Source organism: Coccinella septempunctata, chromosome 3 (genome assembly GCF_907165205.1).
Source record: "Coccinella septempunctata chromosome 3, icCocSept1.1, whole genome shotgun sequence".
In the NCBI taxonomy this organism is placed as follows: Eukaryota; Metazoa; Arthropoda; class Insecta; order Coleoptera; family Coccinellidae; genus Coccinella; species Coccinella septempunctata.
In genome coordinates, this window is record NC_058191.1 from 41,046,329 (window position 1) to 41,066,385 (window position 20,057).

The 20,057-nt window shown below is 34.7% G+C and overlaps 6 protein-coding genes and 1 long non-coding RNA gene across 17 annotated transcripts in view; 4 read left to right on the plus strand and 3 right to left on the minus strand.

The window, feature by feature from the left end:
• Positions 1-4,731, plus strand: part of LOC123309066 (liprin-beta-2) — a 42,345-nt gene extending 37,614 nt beyond the window's left edge. For 4 of the 7 annotated variants that reach the window (XM_044891916.1, XM_044891919.1, XM_044891922.1 and 1 more), the window contains 4 exons: positions 614-1,147; positions 1,680-1,950; positions 2,009-2,146; positions 4,192-4,731. In XM_044891916.1, coding sequence (XP_044747851.1) covers positions 614-1,147; positions 1,680-1,950; positions 2,009-2,146; positions 4,192-4,311 — 1,063 coding nt within the window. In that variant the 3' untranslated portion in view covers positions 4,312-4,731. The remainder of the gene's footprint in view (positions 1-613; positions 1,148-1,679; positions 1,951-2,008; positions 2,147-4,191) is intronic. The other 3 variants (XM_044891920.1, XM_044891921.1, XM_044891917.1) reach the window with 3 other exon arrangements.
• A 1,420-nt stretch (positions 4,732-6,151) lies between these two features.
• Positions 6,152-7,520, minus strand: LOC123309627 (NADH-cytochrome b5 reductase 2). Its single transcript, XM_044892828.1, has one exon. It carries the CDS (start codon positions 7,287-7,289, stop codon positions 6,345-6,347), a length of 945 nt encoding a protein of 314 aa, XP_044748763.1. The 5' UTR covers positions 7,290-7,520; the 3' UTR covers positions 6,152-6,344.
• Positions 7,521-8,176: 656 nt separating this feature from the next.
• LOC123309447 (testis-specific serine/threonine-protein kinase 1-like) lies at positions 8,177-9,593 on the plus strand. The gene is made up of 2 exons (XM_044892573.1): positions 8,177-8,832; positions 9,009-9,593. The coding sequence occupies exons 1-2, from the start codon at positions 8,313-8,315 to the stop codon at positions 9,551-9,553; spliced, it is 1,065 nt and encodes a 354-aa protein (XP_044748508.1). The 5' UTR covers positions 8,177-8,312; the 3' UTR covers positions 9,554-9,593.
• On the minus strand, positions 9,589-10,239 carry LOC123309448 (probable DNA-directed RNA polymerases I and III subunit RPAC2). Its single transcript, XM_044892574.1, has 3 exons — positions 10,117-10,239; positions 9,953-10,056; positions 9,589-9,856 (listed from the first exon to the last, which is right to left on the minus strand). Exons 1-3 carry the CDS (start codon positions 10,150-10,152, stop codon positions 9,658-9,660), a joined length of 339 nt encoding a protein of 112 aa, XP_044748509.1. The 5' UTR covers positions 10,153-10,239; the 3' UTR covers positions 9,589-9,657.
• Positions 10,240-10,685: 446 nt separating this feature from the next.
• LOC123309849 lies at positions 10,686-11,667 on the plus strand. Its single transcript, XR_006537294.1, has 2 exons — positions 10,686-10,828; positions 10,948-11,667. It is a non-coding gene; the product is annotated as an uncharacterized LOC123309849 (long non-coding RNA).
• Positions 11,668-12,112: 445 nt separating this feature from the next.
• On the plus strand, positions 12,113-19,484 carry LOC123309750 (PHD finger protein 21A-like). Of its 5 annotated transcripts, none has more exons than XM_044892997.1 (9): positions 12,113-12,251; positions 16,432-16,539; positions 16,728-16,760; positions 16,818-16,883; positions 17,453-17,589; positions 17,646-17,886; positions 18,017-18,236; positions 18,648-18,800; positions 19,120-19,484. In XM_044892997.1, exons 2-9 carry the CDS (start codon positions 16,456-16,458, stop codon positions 19,347-19,349), a joined length of 1,164 nt encoding a protein of 387 aa, XP_044748932.1. In that variant the 5' UTR covers positions 12,113-12,251; positions 16,432-16,455; the 3' UTR covers positions 19,350-19,484. The 5 variants fall into 5 exon arrangements, with proteins under 5 accessions (XP_044748932.1, XP_044748930.1, XP_044748933.1 ...); XM_044892995.1 differs by lacking the exon at positions 12,113-12,251 and adding an exon at positions 14,946-15,150; XM_044892998.1 differs by lacking the exon at positions 12,113-12,251 and adding an exon at positions 15,788-15,925.
• LOC123309749 lies at positions 12,405-14,699 on the minus strand. Its single transcript, XM_044892991.1, has 8 exons — positions 14,343-14,699; positions 14,168-14,288; positions 14,045-14,115; positions 13,763-13,973; positions 13,553-13,698; positions 13,360-13,497; positions 13,042-13,306; positions 12,405-12,587 (listed from the first exon to the last, which is right to left on the minus strand). Exons 1-8 carry the CDS (start codon positions 14,540-14,542, stop codon positions 12,471-12,473), a joined length of 1,269 nt encoding a protein of 422 aa, XP_044748926.1. The 5' UTR covers positions 14,543-14,699; the 3' UTR covers positions 12,405-12,470.
• Positions 19,485-20,057: the final 573 nt, after the last annotated feature.

A 20,057-nucleotide genomic window follows, 5' to 3' on the forward strand; every position in this document is an offset into this window, starting at 1 on the left:
GACTTGTATCTCAGAATTCTAACTTGTTTCCTAGAATTCAGACTTTCATCTCAGAATTCTGATTTGCATCTCAGAATTCAGACTTTTATCACCGAATGCCGAATTTTATATGAGATAATTTGAATTGTTTCCTATAATTCCGACTTTCATCCCAGAATTCTGACTTGTATCTCAGAATTACGACTTTCAACTCAGAATTCTGCCTTATTGTATCTCAGAATTCTAACTTGTGTCCTAGAATTCAGACTTTCATCTCAGAATTCAGACTTTCATCTCAGAATTCTGACTTGCATCTCAGAATTCAGACTTTTATCTCCGAATGCCGAATTTTATCTGAGATGATTCGAACTTATTCCTATAATTCCGAGTTTCATCCCAGAATTCTGACTTGTATCTCAGAATTACGACTTTCAACTCGGAATTCTGCCTTATTGTATCTCAGAATTCTAACTTGTTTCCTAGAATTCAGACTTTCATCTCAGAATTCAGACTTTCATCTCAGAATTCTGACTAGCATCTCAGAATTCAGACTTTCATCTCAGAATTCTGACTTGCATCTCAGAATTTCGACATGTAACTTGAAATGATCTTCAAACGAACTTTGAAATTCCAGACCAGACAAACCGTTTAGCGAATGGGACACGGAGAACATATGCGATTGGCTCCAAGACCTCGGTCTGGACCAGTACATACCAGAGGCCAGGAAATGGGTCAAGAACGGGCAGCAGCTCCAAGAGTGCGCCATAGCCGAGATAGAAAAGGAACTCAACATCAAGAACTCGCTGCACAAGAAGAAACTTCAACTGGCCCTTATCGACGCCGAAGAAAACGGATCCAGCGATCCCTACCTGAGGAAGGCTGGCGAACTGGATACCGCCTGGGTTCTGAGATGGTTGGACGACGTGGGGTTGCCGCAGCACAAGGAGAGCTTCCTGATCAACCGGGTGGACGGCAGGGTTCTTCACAGGTTAACGGTCGACGATTTGGGGGTGTTACATGTCACCTCCCTGCTGCACGTGGCCAGTATCAAGAGAGGCATTCAGGTTCTCAGGGAGAACGAATACAGCGCAGCTTGTTTGAAGAGGAGGTCGGCCCCTGATGAGGGACCGCCGACGCCGAAACAGGTCTCGCTTTGGACGACACACAGGTGAGTCACTTCTATGTACATACTGAAAATCGAGAACGTTCCATACTTTCGTTATTTTGCTTCTTGGGCAGCTGAACTCTGACCTGTGCTCGACCTCCGATCTCTGGCAGACCTCTGACATTCGAACTCTGGTCTATCTCCGACCTCTGGCCTACATTCTTCTTATAACTGTGGAGTATCTCTCACTTTGGATCTCTTGTCGACTTCTGATATCAAAACTTTAGTTGACCTCGGACCTCTGGTCGACCTCTCGACTTCTGGTCAATCTTTACTTGAACTCTAACCTTGGACCTCTGACATTCAACTCTAGTTGCCTCTAACCTCTCTTGTAGCTCCGACCTCTGGTGGACCTCTGACATTCGAAAATATTGGTCCCCTGCGTCGATAATTCAAAGATTCTTCTTTTAATCTGCATTTCGAAGAGCAGAAACGTTCCATATTTTGCGGAATATTTCACTCATAAGATAAATACGTAGAAGAAAACCATCGCCGAAATTTTTCAGTTGAAAAAAAGTCGTGTTCTCCATTTCAGAGTTATGGAATGGCTTCGAGCAGTTGACTTGGCGGAGTACGCGCCGAATTTGAGGGGTGCCGGTGTACACGGAGGTCTGATCGTCCACGAAACGAAATTCACGGCCGAATTGCTGGCCTCGCTTCTGTCGATACCGCCCGGTAAGACTTTGCTGAGGAGGCATCTGAACACGCATTTCAAAGAACTGCTGGGAAGGGACATCATCCAGGAGAAAAGGGAGGCGCAATCGACGATGGGGTACATTCCCTTAACCCCAACTGCTAAATTAAAGGTGATAATTTGTCTGTAAACCATGAACATAGGCAACATTTTTATTTATATTGTTGCAGTCTACGAAGAAGTCACAATTTTCCTTGAAAAGGAAAAAGAGCAAAGGTGAAGCTGATTATGGTGACTTGGTGTGTCCGCTGAATCCAGAAAAACAATCAGGTGAAATGAATGGCTCTGCTCTTAACAGCTCTATGGGTGTAAGTTACTAACTTTTTAACCATGAAGGCTTTGTTTAGATATAGATGGCAGCAGTAACTTTGTGTCGTTCCGCGGGAAGAAAATGAACCCAAAATTTTTGTTCAAGTCTTATGAATGTCTTGGTTGAGGGAGAAACTGTTGCCATCATATGAAATTGTGTTTTTAACTTGTCTTGTTTTGTTTTTATTTAATCTGTTTATGTTCGTTTGATCGCGATGAAATTTGTGTCCGACGTTTGATTCTTAATCTTTGTGGTTGCATTCTTATACTGACGGTGTGGGTTTTATTCTTAACTAAAGTTTGGTTTTCGTCCTGGAATTTTCTTATTTATTGTTTGTTTAGTGCTTTTTCTGAACTTATTGCGGTACTTATGGGAAATAATCTTTTTCTTTGAGCTTTTTTTTTGTAGGAAGAGATTGTTTGCTTCTGGTCAATTGCGGGTTTTTAATTTTCATTTTCTTGAAATAAAATTTAATGAAACTTTGCCAATATCGGCTTTGTCCTCTATCCATTAAAGCTCTAGACCATTTCAGCCTTAATTCAATTTAATACCAATAAAAATAAAACGGGAGGTACTAAGTACCAGTGGACCAGTAAAAATATAAGATAATACACAAAAGATAATCAAGTATTAGGCTTAGAAGGTTTTCATACAGCAGCAAGAGTCCCAGTTCCAGATATTATTCATAAATTAGTTGATCTCAAATTCTTTCATTAACTTCTTTTGGTTGAAGTTTATATCAAAATTTTTAGAAGGAAAGTTAGTTTGGAGGGTTGTCATTCTCAAATTGTTTAAAAAGGTGATCATTTTTCTAACAGAAGGTGTAAAATTATTCAAAACCGAGCGTTGCACCTAAAATCGTCGATAAAATTGATCCTGATGCGACCCTTGATTATTTTAACTAGTTTGAAAGTAGATCTACCTTTGGAGTTTTTCGTCGAGTATAAATTCCCAACGGTATTTCTTGCAAAACATCAACAACTGTTACGATCTGAATTGAACTAGCCAGTTTGCCATCGTCGGGACAACTAAATGGAGAACTATGTGAACACTCGGTCATATGATTCGTTTAAAACAGGTGACATCCCCTGAGTTGGACATCTTAGATGCTTACCTTTTTCGAACTTATTAGACGAGCATATGCCATATGATAATATTACAGGAGAAATTTTTTTTCATGCCTACCTGACCGGATTCAGATTCCTGAAATCCTCATAATACACTGTTGATAAAGCCCTACTTATCCCTCGGATAAAAAAGCTATGACTATTTGCGGTGGTTAAGGTCTGTTCATTGATGCCTGAATAACTAAGTAGATAATAGAGTAGGTAGAATATTTTGATGCTTTTACCTCAATATACAGGCTGGCCCGACGGAAGAACGACTTATAGGTTATGATAAGGTGAAATCAAATGACATAAGCCTGTCAATTTCACCATCTCCAGCGAGACATCATATATGAATTCTCCAAATATTGATACGGTTTTTTCACGGGTTGTTTTGAAATTTCAACATTTCTTGACCTACTAAGCGAATAAGAATTTTTCATGTTGAAATCGACCAGACTGTGCTAGTTAACCCTTATCATAACCTTCATGTTAATTTTTCGTTGGGCTATCCTCCTCGAAGAATATTTTAGAACTCTGTCGTAGCTCAAAAAGGTTTTGGTCGAAACCGTACGCATCTTCAGGCCTATATGTAGTAGTATCTTTATGCTTATTAACATGACTGCATAGCTGCGAATATTTCCTAGATCTCGATAGTACAGTAGAGTAGTTTGATAGTTCAGTATCGTGTCCGTCAAAAATGCTCCACATGAGGGAAATCGATGAATCTATCTGATAAATTGCGTTTCCTGAATAACTTAAACACGCCATAACAGAGTTTCTAATGATTCAATACATCGAAAACTCCTAATATAGGTATAAAGGAGTAGTTTTGACCCAACGATCTGATAGAGTAATAACGAAAAACGAAAATATTCCAGTCGAATCAAGACAATTTATTCATTTTCTGTTGTGGTTTAACAATAATCAATTTCAGCAGATGAGGAGGATAAACCAAGAGGAAGAGGATGTTTATCATCTCGCTGACAAAGGTGCTAAATCCTTACCAGCATCTGTTACCAATTCGCCAATTCCTTTCAGGAATGCCAAACAATGAGAGGTAGACTGACACTAGAGGAACAATAAATATTGACCTGACGATCAATAATTGTACGTAAAATTCATCTTTTCAATCATCGTTTCATTGAAATTGATAAGTCTCGCTTCCTGTGAAACAACGACACCGATTATATTTATTATCGAAGAATTAATTTCGAATTTACTTCGTTTGCTTTGCATCCATTGAAAAAATATTTAATTTCAAAATTATATTCAACTAACTATAAAGATTAAATTGTGCCAAAGGACAATCTTAAGAGGATCATTCAGTATTAATGATACACTAAATGAAAACCTGTACGTTCTTTTAAAAAGAAATACTTGGAAAAACCTTCTGTGCAGTTTTCTGAAATTCGATTCTTAGATGTACCTCATTTCTTCGAGAAATATGGACTTCATCTCAAGAAATAAAATAAATTTAATAAATAAAAACTGAACTACGATAAGTGTTTGTTATGAGAACATAATATAATTAAGGTTTTGTGAAATATTCACCAATAATGTCTTCCCCAAACCATTTGCCTTAGTGAAGTGCATGAAATTAGTTTTATAGAACTGATTTGACGAAACTTTTATTTTAAAATCCATTACGGAAGTTTAATGTTTTTAATCTTATGACAACTTTTCATTAACCCCATTTTTCGAAGTATAGGAGATTGATTTTGAAAAAAAAATGAGTGGGGACAGTTAACTCCTTTATCACTTCAAAAAAGTACTTCTTTAGTTACGCCCTGGAAGTTACATTCAAAAACCTTTAATATAATTTGTTGAAATATGGAAAAGTTTTCGTTTAACAAATTTCTAAGACACTAAATCAATTCTTAATACTTGAAATCACATATCACTACATTTGAAGTGTGCAAATTCTAAAAACCTATTTTTGGCTATCCAATAAAGATGTCATAAGATTATTTCGATATTATACCAACCGCCAATGATCCCTTTCGAGGTAGATTCTAGAAATGTTTGAAAAATGTATTATTATTCAAAATAAACCTACCTATAAATTTAAGGGTTCGACTGAGTGGTAAGATACATATAAAATATTTCATCAGACAAAGACTAATAAAAATACTAGTAGGAACCAAGTTGAAAAGATAATCACGATTTTTATATTATTTTTGTAAAAAGTATTGATTAACCTTTGGATATTTACGAACAGTTCGGCTACGCCTGGATGATTCCTGTTTTATTGAAATTTGTATTATAATCATTGGATTTCATCATAATTTTCATTGTATACATTTTATCACTGAATTTTCCATCGTTAAACTTGTGAGGGTTAACTTATATTAATATACATATGCATTTTTATTAATTGTAACGATATTTTGTGAAATATTTTTATTATATGGTATCACTAAATATAATAAAGAGTATGAATTATATTCATTTGTAAATATTCGATAGCCTCCACCTCTCCTCCCATAATCTATTGATCTTTCATTTTATCATGAAAACTTGCTTAAAAAAATCAACAGTGATATTTCTTGGCAAATATTCATAGGTCGATTCGAGTTACAATTAATAGATTTTTAGAACAAAATGGCGACTGCAAGATGGCGGCTGATTCATAGAAATTCATGAATTCAAAATGGTGGACTTGTTTAGTCACAGATAACAGTATAGGTTATTGGCTCAAGTCATACTCAAGTTTAACTGTGGCTCGAAGACTCACACTGAAACAGAAAAAAATCCAAGGAAAAGTTGTAAAACTAGGGTTTCTCCAAATAAAGTCGTCATATGGCTTGCAAAAAACAAAACGCCCAAAAAAAAAACCAAATTACATCTCTTAATACCAAATAACTAACAATCAGACCATATGAAGATAAAAAAAATAAATAAAAAATTTTATTCTCAACAAATTCGAAATGGAAAATTAGATTAACTCATGAATCCAAAGAAAATCACGAGTTTTCAATTATATATTATTTCACAAACAATCCTCAGAATGAATAATCTGTTAATGGATTATGTAATACTCTTATGTGGACAGAAGAACTAACAAGAAACGATGAAGTTACATATGTTTCAGTAAGCGAAACACAAATCTTTGTTGTAGTTTAGTTTTTCTAGATTTGGTAGGCAAGCATAATTGATCATGGGTGGGGGTCCACACATGAGAACCACTGAACTGTCTGAAGGGGGAAGAAGATGATCCTTGATCATTTCTTCATTAATGAATCCGGTGCTGTACTTCCATCCTGCAGGAGCACTATCAAGGGTGTACCACAGTTTGAATTGATCGGGATGAGACTCAGCAACTTCTTCCAATTCCTTCCTGACTAAAATGTCCTTCTCACTTTGATTGGCAAATATAAGAGCCATTTGTATCTTTTTTGAATCATGTTTTATTATGTGACGAATAAGTTGGAGCATAGGGGTGATGCCGGTTCCTCCTGCTATCATAGAAATGCTATTTACTGTCAAGGATTGCGGAGGATCCTTCCTAAGCTTCTTTATAACAAATTCTCCTTCACCAACATATTGCAGTCTTCCAGAAGGTCCTCTTATTTGAATATCATCACCAATTTTCAAATTTTCCAAGTACTGGGTCATTTTACCGCCATCTGGAAACCGAGGGTGAACATTTTTGAAATAAACTTTGATAACTAGGTCGATATATCCTTTATCATCATCTGAGGAAACTGGAGTATAGGACCGAATGACCAATTCATCCTCAATTTTGGCAATAATATTGATGTGTTGTCCAATCGGCAATCCTAAAACATGTTCTGCAGAAGGCAGAGCGAATCTGAATCTTCGGGTATCGTGTGTAAGCTCTTCCTTTTCTATGAGGGGTATATTGTATTTGACTTGGGCATCCTCAAGTAGAATTTTCTTTTTCTTAGACTTCGCAGTACCATCTTGTGTTTTCGAATTTAATAAGCGATAAACTACAATTCCAGTTATCACCACACCAACACTAATTAGGACAGGTAATATTGTAGTCCACATTTTGTAAGATACTGCCATATCTGCAAAAAGAGCGTAGGAATAATTCCCTGGTCCTGGTCGAGGTTATCCTTTTTTTATTGAATTAAGATAAGCGGGCGATAACGAAATACATTTAATTGATCCTGTCTATAATTAGGAGGACCAGGGGGCAAGGCCTGGGCTATTATCACAGTTTTTGCTATTCTTTACGTTTATCATAGAATAGGAATAGAATAGTAACAAATTTCACATTCTGACAAAGTTTGAAGGTTATTGAGAAATAGCACCATCTACAGTGGAAATTTTGAACTAATTTTGTGATGATGTCGCCATCTATTTTATGATATATCAACATTCCTTTGGTTGTTAATGAAATCTGTTTCACAGAAAAACAAACAGTAATCTGTAACACCTATGGAGTTTCGTATCGATATTTTCGTGTAGATTGCAGCACATATTTTCAAGAGGCAACCTAACATACACTACATTAAGCCATACTGCCAATTCAAATTATATTAATAATATTAATGAATAAAAGACTTTTCTTGAGTCGAATATACCCCACAAATACATTTTCTGAATTGCCTGATCCTTTAGAATTTATGAATTATCGATTCAAATCAAAAGAAAATGGAAAATTTGATGTATGAATAGGATTTCGACTAATTCAAGTGATCTTTCCCTACCTAGAATAAAAATCGTCAAATTTTGAATATGATTTTTATCACAAAACGTTGTTAGAATGAAATTCATGAATTTCGGATTATTGAAGCGGATCATTCTTATTTGGCGAAATATTTGGATATTGTTGACGTCAAAATGGACATTTTGGATAGAAGTTTTGTCTCTTATTTTGGCATACTCAACTATTGCATGATGGGTGAATGGATAATTCGAAAAACTTATAATTTGATATGATCACAGAACGCTATAAAATTTAATTTCGAAATTGTCAGTGTATTTTTCATTCACCTTCATTCCATCAAAATGTCGTCCTAAGAAATACCGAAAAATTCGGAATAAATCAGCAGTGAACAATAATGAAAAAACCAACGAGCGAAAATGCCGGGTTTGACCACAACTTCTGAAGAATTAACCTTATCGAACAGGGGCTACAAACTGCTCAAGCAACTGGGGGAAGGATCGTACGCAAAAGTTTTTCTAGCCGAATACACTTACAATAAATCAGACGCGGGAAGCGTTAAAGTACTGGCCTGCAAAATTATAGATACCTCAAAGGCACCGCGAGATTTCGTGAAAAAATTTCTGCCCAGGGAGTTGGACATACTGGTGAAAATCAACCATCCCCACATTATACATGTACACAGTATATTTCAGAGAAAGGCGAAATACTATATTTTCATGAGATTCGCGGAAAATGGCGATCTGCTGGAGTTCGTCCTGAAGAGAGGAGCCATTTCCGAAGCTCAAGCTAGAGTGTGGCTAAGGCAAATGGCCTTAGGTATCCAGTATTTACACGATATGGACATAGCCCATCGAGATTTGAAATGCGAGAATGTTTTGATAACTAACAACTACAACGTGAAGATAGCAGATTTCGGTTTTGCGAGGTTTGTCACAGGTAATATGTACTCCAAAATATGACTGGGCCCAATTTAAAAAGGTATTCTGTATCACATCAAATTAAGAAACGTGGACAGCGTTTTGATAAAAAATCAAATTTATATCAACCAAGAAAACACAAATAGATCAATCAACACCTAGAATAAAAGTTAAATACACAATCCAATGTTTCAGATGCTACCGGAAAGAGATTATCGAGCGAAACTTACTGTGGATCCCTATCATATGCAGCACCAGAAATTCTAAAGGGTAGTCCGTACCACCCCAGAATAGCCGACATATGGTCATTAGGAATAATACTCTACGTTATGTTAAATAAAGCAATGCCATTCGATGACACAAACATCAAAAGATTGTACGAACAGCAAACAAATCAAAGGTGGAAATTCCGTGCAAAGGTAGCAGATATACTGAGTGACCAAGTTAAAAAGCTCATACATCACATTTTGGAGCCTGATGTAACGAAAAGATTCAGAATAGAACAGGTGCTGAATTCGGATTGGATAGCCATGGATCCAAGGTTGGCACAACTGAATCCAGCAGAACAAGCCGCAATGATTGAGGCACAACAGGGAAAACGCAGACACCTGGAAGGAAACCCTAAAACAACGTCTAGAAGAGCGACAAATGAAGATATGACAATATTGAAAGAAGGCAAAACTGATGACAAGGACGAAAAACAAATGGCAAGCCACAGCACCCCCAGTTTAGTAGCGTAAATGGTACAATAAACATTCAATAAAAAATCTCTCAATCTTCTTTGGTATAAAACTTAAACTTACTTTATTTTACAAAAATTTATACATTCCAATATGATACAGATTCACCTTTGTGAGCTATTATTTGTGTAGGACTCCATCTCATTATCAAAAGTTGTCAACATATGGTCACACATCTTCACTACATCCTCCAATCCTTTTCTGAGGGCATCAACAGCTCGACCTTCATTCATCTGAATACGAAAATGCATCTTAGATTCTGAAGGGTGAGGCACTGTATAACCACAAAAGTTGATCTTAGGACTGAAAAATAAATAAATGTTAGTGTGCGTTGATAAGAACTAAGACAATAACCAAAGGTGCGTTCCTTACTGATTGAGAATAAGGTAATAAACTTACTCATTTGCCATGACTAATTTCAGAGCATTTCCTAAAGTATGTCCTTCATTCCAGAAAACGTACGTTTTCTTTTTCTCATCATTGCTCGACTCTGTCTCAGCCAACTGAAAAATATAGTTAATTGTAGGATTAAAAAAATATGGATAAGGATGTCTACAACCTACCTGAGAAATTTTCTCTTTGGAATGGTAAAAACTCATGATGATGTTTTCGATGACAAAAACTTCAACTCAAAAACTCAACAGGAACTATCACTTTAACGTAAACTTTTCGGTACTATTGCAATTATGCAATTTCAACTACTGCAACTCTTGGCGTAAAAACGGTAAAGTAAATAAATATGTGAGATTTAACCTCGAATTCCAACCATAGGAGCATAGAAAATGTCAGTCACAGAACAATAATTTTTTTTATTTTAAGCATCTTCGTTTTCAGAGAGAGTAGGGATTTATACATCGCGTGACCAAAAAACGTGTGGAAGTGATTTTCTTTATTAAAGAGAACGCCTCCCCTCAATTATTTTACCATTATCGAACGATTCTGAGAAATCTGACTTCCACAAGGTATAAAACAGAGACAAGAGAAAAAGAGAGACTGCCGAATAGATAGGCAACACGGGGGACACGTTTTTAGAATTAGGTTAAGAATTTTTGGAATCCCGTCGGAAATGGCGCTAGTGTTTGGTCAAAGAGGAACTCCTCTTTGGTTTGGTGGCCAGTGGATGTGGATGAAAGAAATCTGTAATCTATGACAGAACTCAAGTCAGCTGATTTCCGTCATTCCGTCTGAGTTTGTTTTGTTTAATGCAAAAAGTTAGAGTATTTCGAGATTTTTGTTTATTCCCCGAAAAAGAAATTGTTTGCTTTCGAACACATGGTGAGTTTTTGTATATATTTCTATTTCTATAATCAATTAAAATTATGTATTGCTTGATTTTACAAAATTGCGAAATGTTATTCATTTTTTGGATACCAAAATATAGAATATTTTTTCAGATCCCATGCCCAGAAGAAACAAGAAAGACTCAAATGGCTTTCAAGTCTGGATGGCTTTAAACAATAAATGCCACACAAAAGTTGTAGGGACCAGGGATTCAAGTTTTTGAGAACTAGAAGTCTGAATCTAGGGGATCCTCCAGGAAATATGTTTGCTGCTTTTCGAACTGTTATTATTACATCATATAAAACTGCAATAATTTGATATTTGACCATTTCTAAATCTAACAAGAGTTATGAAAATGATGAGAATGGCATATTGTACCGCCATTTGGACATATTGCATCGATAACCCCTAAGTTGAAATTATTTTTAAAGTCGCATGTAACATTTTTCTGGTTTACATATGAAGAACATGTGGACTCGGTTGTTCATGATTAATTGGATTATGGTATGTATTTCTCTAATAATTGTAAAAAAGTATTACAATATTATACAATATGATATGACCACATAGAAATAAAGCCTGAATCCATCAAATTCAGTTATTCATGTATATCAAAGTTCAGTTTTTGTGTTTAGTTTGGCCCATATTATTTATCCATTCAACCCTTTGAAAGATCAGTTCCTTTATATAATGTATCCTGTACAATATTGCAATTATAGTTGTTATTGTCAAATATTTCTATTATATATTCATTTCGGTTAAATTTCTGTATATTCTTTCTATACAAATGTAATTTTCTAATATTTTCCTGAATATATATTTATTTCAGTTGATTTTCTATTTTATTACACTATTTCATGATTCGTCTAAAAATCTATAATTACCAAGTTCGAAAAATACACTCCATCGACTCTCTCTACTCCTATCGTTCTTTTAATCGAATCTTTCCCACTAAACTCGATAAAAAGAACAATAGGAGTAGAGAGAGGCGACGGAGTGTATTTTTCGAACTTGGTAAATATTATTTCAAAAACGAGGCCGTTATTTGAATTTCCCGCGCAAATTTTTTCGGATTAGTTTCTCCAGTAGCCAAGGGGGGCGCCACAAAACGTGTCGCCCATGAATAACACTGAATTGACTACTCTCCTCTTTCCCTTTCTCTATGGTATAAAATGTCACGTGACGAAAAATGCGACACCTAGCGGATGGTATGGTAAGAAACGAACGCGCTAAACTCGGTACTCTGTGGTCGATTCAAATCTCTGTCATTAAAGAATGCTCTATGCTATAATACCTCATATTTGCGTACATTTATTTAATTCATAACGTTATTTATTTTTTTACCAAGCGTCTAATTGTGAGCATAATTATCACGGAGAATACCAACTAGTGATTTTTGAGTGAAAAAGCTGATTTGGTGAGTAATGATGTGTTTTTGCTTATTGATAATTTACTGCATTCAAGGCATATAAAACAAATCCCCAAAATTCATTTACGAAATTCCCAGTTTTACGTGACTCTTTCCTTAAATGTAGTGTGAAAATTGAAATTCTACCAAAGGATAAATATGTCCACTTTTATCATTCATTTATTAGTCCTCAAAGACAGTTTTAATTGTTTTGGAATGTCACCCTTTTTAAATCAGTTGTTTGTCAACAAGAAACTCTATAAAATTAGCCACTCTTTTCCTTCTTTCCTCATCTTCGAATGGATGAATCACCCACACTGATTCCAAAGGAACAGCCTCATCGCACTGTAAAAAACGCCAAGCATTAATTCAGCACAGGTCTTCATGCACTGCCACCTTTTTGTCTATTCTGCCCCCTTTATTTCTTAAGATGCTTCAGGCGCCTCAAATCTCCATCCAGTGTCAAGGTTCTGGCCAACCTCAGCCAACAAGTTATCTTTGCTCCCAATAGTGATGATGCCCTCTGGAGCTCCTTCCTATGCACAGCATCAACTTTCTTTTCTTTTTCTGCTTGCCCACTAGGATTCTTCAGTTTGAGAAATGTTTTCACTATTTTCTTTTCATTTTCCTACCATCCTAATTTTTTTTGCAGCAAAATGATCCACCTTAACCTAAATATGTATTAAAACCTCTCCAGCATTGTTGTTAAAATCCTTTGTTCAACATTCAATGGTACTTTTGAAATGAACTGAAGACTTTTTAGAAAGTATACCAAACTTTTCAACTGGCTAAAACATACCTTGATCAAATCCAAGTCAAAACCCTCGATGAGAGACATGGAAAGCCCTTCAATCCCCATAGCAAGGGTATATATAATATTTTTCTTAATATCTTCCTTGAACTCATCACCCTGGAAGATTTCAGGAGAACTTCCAAGTAGCTTAACGTAGTGCTTCATTCTGGCTGTATACTCGTTGATGAAATCATCCCAATGATCTAATAAAACGTTGTCTTCCACGCATGTGAAGAGGAACAAGGTGATGTCGTTGGAGAATGGCGCCCATCTGAAATTTCCAAGCCTATTCTAGTTTCTGTATCACCGTTATTTCAGACTTGCCTTGCCAGTTGGAAATCGATGATGGCGATTTTGAGAGCTTCCTCGTCCTTTCGGAACAGGAAATTTGGAATCCAGGCGTCCCCCTGAGTTACCCCCGAAAGATGAGAATGATTATTCTCGCAAATATCGCTTGTTTTTCTGGAATTTAACTTTCGAAGTCAAAATGTCTCGTCCAAACTCGGTTATTACTCACTTGAAGAAGTCATCTTTGAAAATCTTATCAATTTTTTCAAAGTACTTTTGGGGGAGTTCTTTTTTCGTAGCATCTCTCACAAGATCAAACAGACTTTGTTGGAAGTTTCCATACCAAGCATAAAGTCTTTCATTAAAGTATACCTCCTTCATTAAAAATAATTAGTTTTACTATACTTCAGACGATTTTCGAATTAAAATTATGTCCTACCTTCAAACTGCTAGCTGCTTTGCTGAATTCTACAGGTTTCTGATCTTTATAGGCAAGAGACAAAGCGTGAAATTTAGCAAAAACATTCAAAACTTTCATCGTTGTATCATAATCTATGCCTTTACCCCTTTCCATCGAGTCGAAGTTTTTGTAAGAAAGATCTTCTAGTGCTATATAATCATTTTCTCCATCCAAACAAAACGCTAACAATCTTAAATAATGAAAAAAAAATACTTAAGTATTATCAGAGGATTTTGTATGTGATAAAGGGAATGGACTTACGTTGGAACAATTTCGTTAAATTCTTTGTTCATACCCTTACTTTTGGAGAATGCCTTCATAGATGACCACACCTCAAACAGTAATAAATTGAAGTACTACTCAATCAACCAACCTGATCTTTACCTTGTTGTAAAATATTATTTCATTCTCGAAAAAATCATGAGATCTCAATGTTTTCCTCCTACCCAGATTAGGTGGAAGTACTTTGGTGATAACGTTGACTTCCACTTTTTCTTTTTCTCCACTGAAAATTTTTATGTGATAAAGAAGCAGAAACAATTCAGAACAAATATAATACCTCTCATTCGTTCCAGTAGCATTTATCGTAAATCTCAATATCTTACTCAAATAAGAATCACCAATTTTCTGAGAGGGTGGTGCCATTATAACATCTTCGATATTTATTTCTCTCAAATTAGAATAGTTTTTCACCATTTCAATCAAATCATCATTGCTGAAGTTTGGCGAAATCAAGGTTTTCAAATTCTCCAACACCATATTGAAATTGTAAGATAGCCCAGAGAACAGAATGACTTACAAATCAAACAAAAACTGTGTATCAAAGATTAAGAGACTCCACAAAATTGAAACAATACATTACATCAAATCAACTCCGTTAGTTTAAATCAAGTGTACTAATCTCTTTGCGGTTGCATACACCCCCCCTTCTTTTTTTCGCTAATGAATAATTTCGAGCTTTCAAACCATTTTGTTAAGCTTCTTTTCATAACAGATTCTTCCATTTAGGTTTTTGAGGATGAATTAACTGCAAAAAATTGATTTTAAAAATCACAATTCAAATGTTGAGTTGCCGCAAACTTCAAATGAAATGTCATTGTAGCTTTGTGAATGTAAACAACACGATTTTAATTATTTATTTTTATTTGTATGAAACGAAATTTTCAATATTCATGGAATAATTATTGGCTCATATACAAGAAACTAACAAACATAAACTTTTCCATAAATTTTCTCTGTATTCATTGTTGTTTCTCATTATTTTCTGAATAAAGCTGTCTAGGAATATCAATTGACATTTTGTACCGACAAGTTAAGAAAGTGCACATCTAGAGCTGTTATCAAAAGTAGAGACTTCTTTGTTAAAGGTAATAGTTATTGGATTTATCCGATTTTTGTTTATTATTTATTACGAAAAGAAGTTTGTTTTTGCTGTTGGAAAATATTCAAATAACAAAACAGTTGATACTAAAAGAAAAGTTAGTTCTTGGCTTGTTTCATCATATTATCCGGGCTGCGCTCGTTGAACATTGTTTGAGGGTTTTTGCTGTTAAAAGATTTTTTCACATGAACTAGAGGCAAAGTCGTTAATTTCTTAATAGTTCTTTGATTATATTGAAGTTGAATGACTTCTATTGAATATCAAAACGTGTATTTGTTGATAAACCTGGATGAACAAATTTTCAATACACTGGTGAAGACTGGGGTCTATTAGTTCTGAGAATAGAAAAATTTTCATTCAGAACCACAAGAGTTACGCAATACTATCCAGTTTTCTAGTCTAAAATAGCACAATTCCAAAACAAAAATCAATAGAATTTGAACTGTTTAAACTAGCTCTTGGTGAGTAATGAATTGAATAAATTGGATGACGTATTCAATTTTTAATAAAATAAAATGTGAGAATTGAAAAAATTATTATGTACAGGTACTTATGCATCCAGATTTGACACACTTCCATCTAATCTATCTAAAAATGTTAATCTATGCGAAAATACAGAGTTCAAATGTTTTCACACAATTTCAAGTATTCTCCCCAATTAATGATACCGAATGTTTTCACTTAGAATTTTCTCAAATTGAAAACTCAGTTCAATAAAATATTAATCGTCATCTGGATTTGAATAATCAACGATCTTTGACGTGAGTAGGTGGCGTAATTATTCAATATTTCGTTCAATCAATATGTTTCATTAATAGCTCTTTGTTCCCTTAAAGTATCACTTATATTTCCAATCATTCAAACAAAATCTTGGAACAACTAAAGTTCTCAAAACAAATATGCAGCTTGCATATTTTCAGGTGATATATTTTGCGTTCGGAAATTAACCGAATACACCCGAATTAAAATGGATTTTAAGGTAATATAGATTGAGCATCTAATCATCATAAAAGTACATAATATATGCTTAAAGAAAGTGCCAGTTCGAATCCAGAAACATTGTATTCGGAGAGCTTAATGTATTTTTCCCAGTCGTAGTTTAATTTTATCGAAATACTTTCTTCAACAACTTCTTTGGTGAGTTTGTTCTCAGCGTGCGCCGATTGATAGTTGCGTTCGCACGTAATGTCAGTGAAATGAATGCCCTGCGAGGGAAACTGAAAGGTCCAAGAAGTTCTGTTTTAGTTATAAATTAAATTTTTTACAGAATTCGAAGAAAGGAGAAGTAAAAATGAAGTTGGAGGTGACAAAAGAGTTGAGGGACTCGGTGGAAGAGAATCAAATCAGTCTCAAAAAGGCAATAATTCTTCATCAAGTAAGTTCCACATTCTTATTAATTTTTCCTCACGTCTTCTCTCCATTCCATTATATCACGTTGTGTGTGTCAGAGAGAGACGGATGAGATGTCAGTGCAAAAGTATTTTATTTTCTCTAAATTCTACTCGAATATCTATCATTATTATTATTATATAAAATGTTTAATAACGTAATTCTTCTTTTCAGACCATTTATCACAAGTTTCTGGAAGATCAGAAGGTGAGTTGAATTTTAATTTTATCCCTTGTCAAAATATATTGAAATTTAAATTTTCAGAATGAAGAATTGCGGAAAAATCTGGTGGTAGCTGAGCAAGAAGTGTTGAAATGTGGGTTAGAACAGGTAAGTTTAATTTTCTTATAAAAATTTCGTAATTGAGTATAATTAATTGAATTTGTGTTGATACTTGGTTTTTGCAGGAGTATATATTTTATTATAATAATTTTATTTAATAATTTATATTAATAATAATAACTTTTTCGCTCAATAGTGAATGAATAGCTTTGTTCAGGATTTAAAATGGTTTTATTTTTTTTTTTATATTGTTGGATTAAAATATGATGTTTTGGAGTTACTATTTTCTTAGAAATCCGATTAAATGGAATGAAATTCAAGCCCGATCATTTTTTTTTATTTAATTGGATTTAAAACAAAAATATGGAATACTTCCAATAAATCAATAAATGAGGTTATATTCCCCAATAAGCGCGCATCAGTGAACAACGCTTCAGAATAATGGAAGACAATAAATTTTTAATAGTATATAGAAATTCTGAATTTTTATATTCTCGTATTTGCGTGAAAATAAAAAAAAAATTCGAAGTAAACTTAAGAAAGGAAACCATTGGCGTATCACATATTTGTAATTTGGGTATCGTTATTGAGAGATAAATGATAATTTTTCTTTGCAGAAAATTCTTCTACAGAAACTGAGGACTGAACTTAGTATTCAGGCCAAGCTATCTCAAAAAAATAGCAGTAAATCCATACTCGAAGAGAAAAAACAACAGCTCTCTTCGAATTTGGTCAGATCGAGGAAGCAAAAAATGTAGGTTGAATCTGTGATCTCTTTTTGCATCCGGAGGCTAAAATTTTCATTTTCAGAGCACCCAAAGTATCGCCCAAGGCTTCTTGCTCCGATGAATCCAATGAAGATTCCGCAAATTCCCCAACACCGAAATTCGTCCATGCTGATACTCCTGAGCTATTGGCCCAAATAGAATTTCTGAAGTTGTTCTCCTTGACGACGCTAGAGAATTTCAAAGAAATGCAGAACAAGAGGGTGGAAAGGAAGCGGAGAACCACAGCTAACCCAAATTTTATATATGAAAACGATCTTCCCTCTGTAAGTCACTGATCAACGAAAACTGATTTTTTTTTGGTGTTACATCTCAGTTGATGTTGTTGTAAATATAGATTTTTATTTTTGTGAGAGGAATATATGTTTAACGTAAAGTTTTACAATTTTTCTTTAGAAAAGAAGAAAGAACAATTACCCCTCCAGTATATCGCCCCCAAATACGAGACAGGCCGTGAAGAAGAAAAATGGTAGAGGTTCACCGCCTGCAGAAAAACCCGAGGATAGAAAACTTTCGAAGAGGGCTTCCTCTGAGTCGATACCGGAGATGGTTAGCGAAAACACAAATGAATCTGACGAATTATCAAATTATATTTGCAAGAACTGCAAAAGTGATGGTAAGTCCCTCTGATTGAAAAAAATTATGCAAGAATTTTATTGTTAGGATGATTAACGGTCTACCCAACATTTTTGCAAAATTATTGAGGATTTTATTGATTTTGATGGAAATCGGACAAACGGTTTTCGAGTTATTCGAATTTGAAAAAAAAATTGTTTTGGGCTCTCTGCAACTCGCAATTTTTAATTTATCGATGTGAAATTTTACAGCTCACATGAGAGCTGCAATTTGGGAGTTTATTCTCGAGAAAAATTCAAAAAATGCTAAAATAGGTAAATTTCTTTTATTTAGATTGCGGTGCGCCACCTAGTGTCAATTTTTGTAACTAGAGTTAGTACTTTGTTCTTTATTTTATTACTTATGTATTGAATATACCAATCTTCAGATCTCTTTAAATTTTGTCTTTCAGGTGCTTTATTACAGTGCGAACTTTGTCTGGAAGGCTTTCACGAAAACTGCGATGAACCATCGGTCTTGGGGTCTTCGAAGAGATGCTCACATTGCACGGATAAGAAAAAATCGAAGAAGAAACCGGATAGTTTGGAGCAAGCGACAAGCTCAGGTTAGAAATTCAGTTGCATTGTTGAATGTTACTGTGGCTGTGATAAATGAATTTTGACAGCATTAACTATATATTATCCTTATCAGGAAAAATTATTAATAATATTATCATTCTGTATAATTTCCAATTTTTTTTTCATTGAATTTACTCCGTCGAATACTTTTGTAAGGAGTTAACTATAGAAATTCCATTGCCTTTTAAAATAAACCTATTGTTTCGAATGGATGTTGTTCTTTCAACCGAGAAAATTGAGTTACAAACCTAGGATGGATTTACACACTCTGGTCGTGTGAACTCATTAGTGTAATATTTATTACAGAAAAGATTGTGGAAAAACAGAAACTACAAGACCAAAACGAAAACCTAAGTGCCCAATTGACGCAACTACAAGACCGACATTCTCAATTGACTATTTCCCTAAAAAACCAGAAAGTAAGACAGGAAGAACTACTTTCAGATAGGCAAAATACGGAGGGGAAAATCAAATGTATTTTAAACTTCATTGAAGCTGTGAAAAAGTCTCCTATGGCAGACTTGGCCCCACACTAATTGTTTCAATTTATTGCCACGTTAAACCCAGCGTTTTGTTTCAAAATTGCAGACTTTCTTGTTGAGATATTCTACAAGTGTTTTGTAAATAATTTAATGTTCATTATAGTTTTATAAAATACAAATTTGATTATTCGTTATATTTTCTTTACAAGAGCCATTCTCTTCCTTTTCGATCGGATTTCAAAGAGATGCTAGTCGAGCAATTCATGGAAAAAACATTCCACTGCAAACTCATAATAACAATATCAATATATTATACCTTCAAACAATTGGTAACGAAACTTTAAAATTAATTCATAAAGTAGGCTATGCACGTAGATAGAGGAAGGGGAAGATAACATAAACAACAAGAAAAGTGTGTCCAACATCTCTATGTTTTTGTTGACATTTACTGTGCACCTACTCCATGTTTGTTTACGTTTACCCCAATATTTGAATGTTTATTATCGTATTTGTGTTCGATTTAATAGTGTTTCGTGCGTTTTAAGACTTGAGTATCAAGAATTTCGGTGTTAACATGCCAGGAATTTGTGTAATTTGTGGAAAATATGCCGAAAAAGATAAATTCGGATTGGGGTAAACGTAAACAAAAACAAGTTGATGTTGGACACAGAAAGCTCTCCTTCGTAGCTGCGCAATGTGGTATCTTCTCTTTCCTCTATCTACGGCTATGCATTAATTTCTGACAGCTGACGTTTTGTCGAA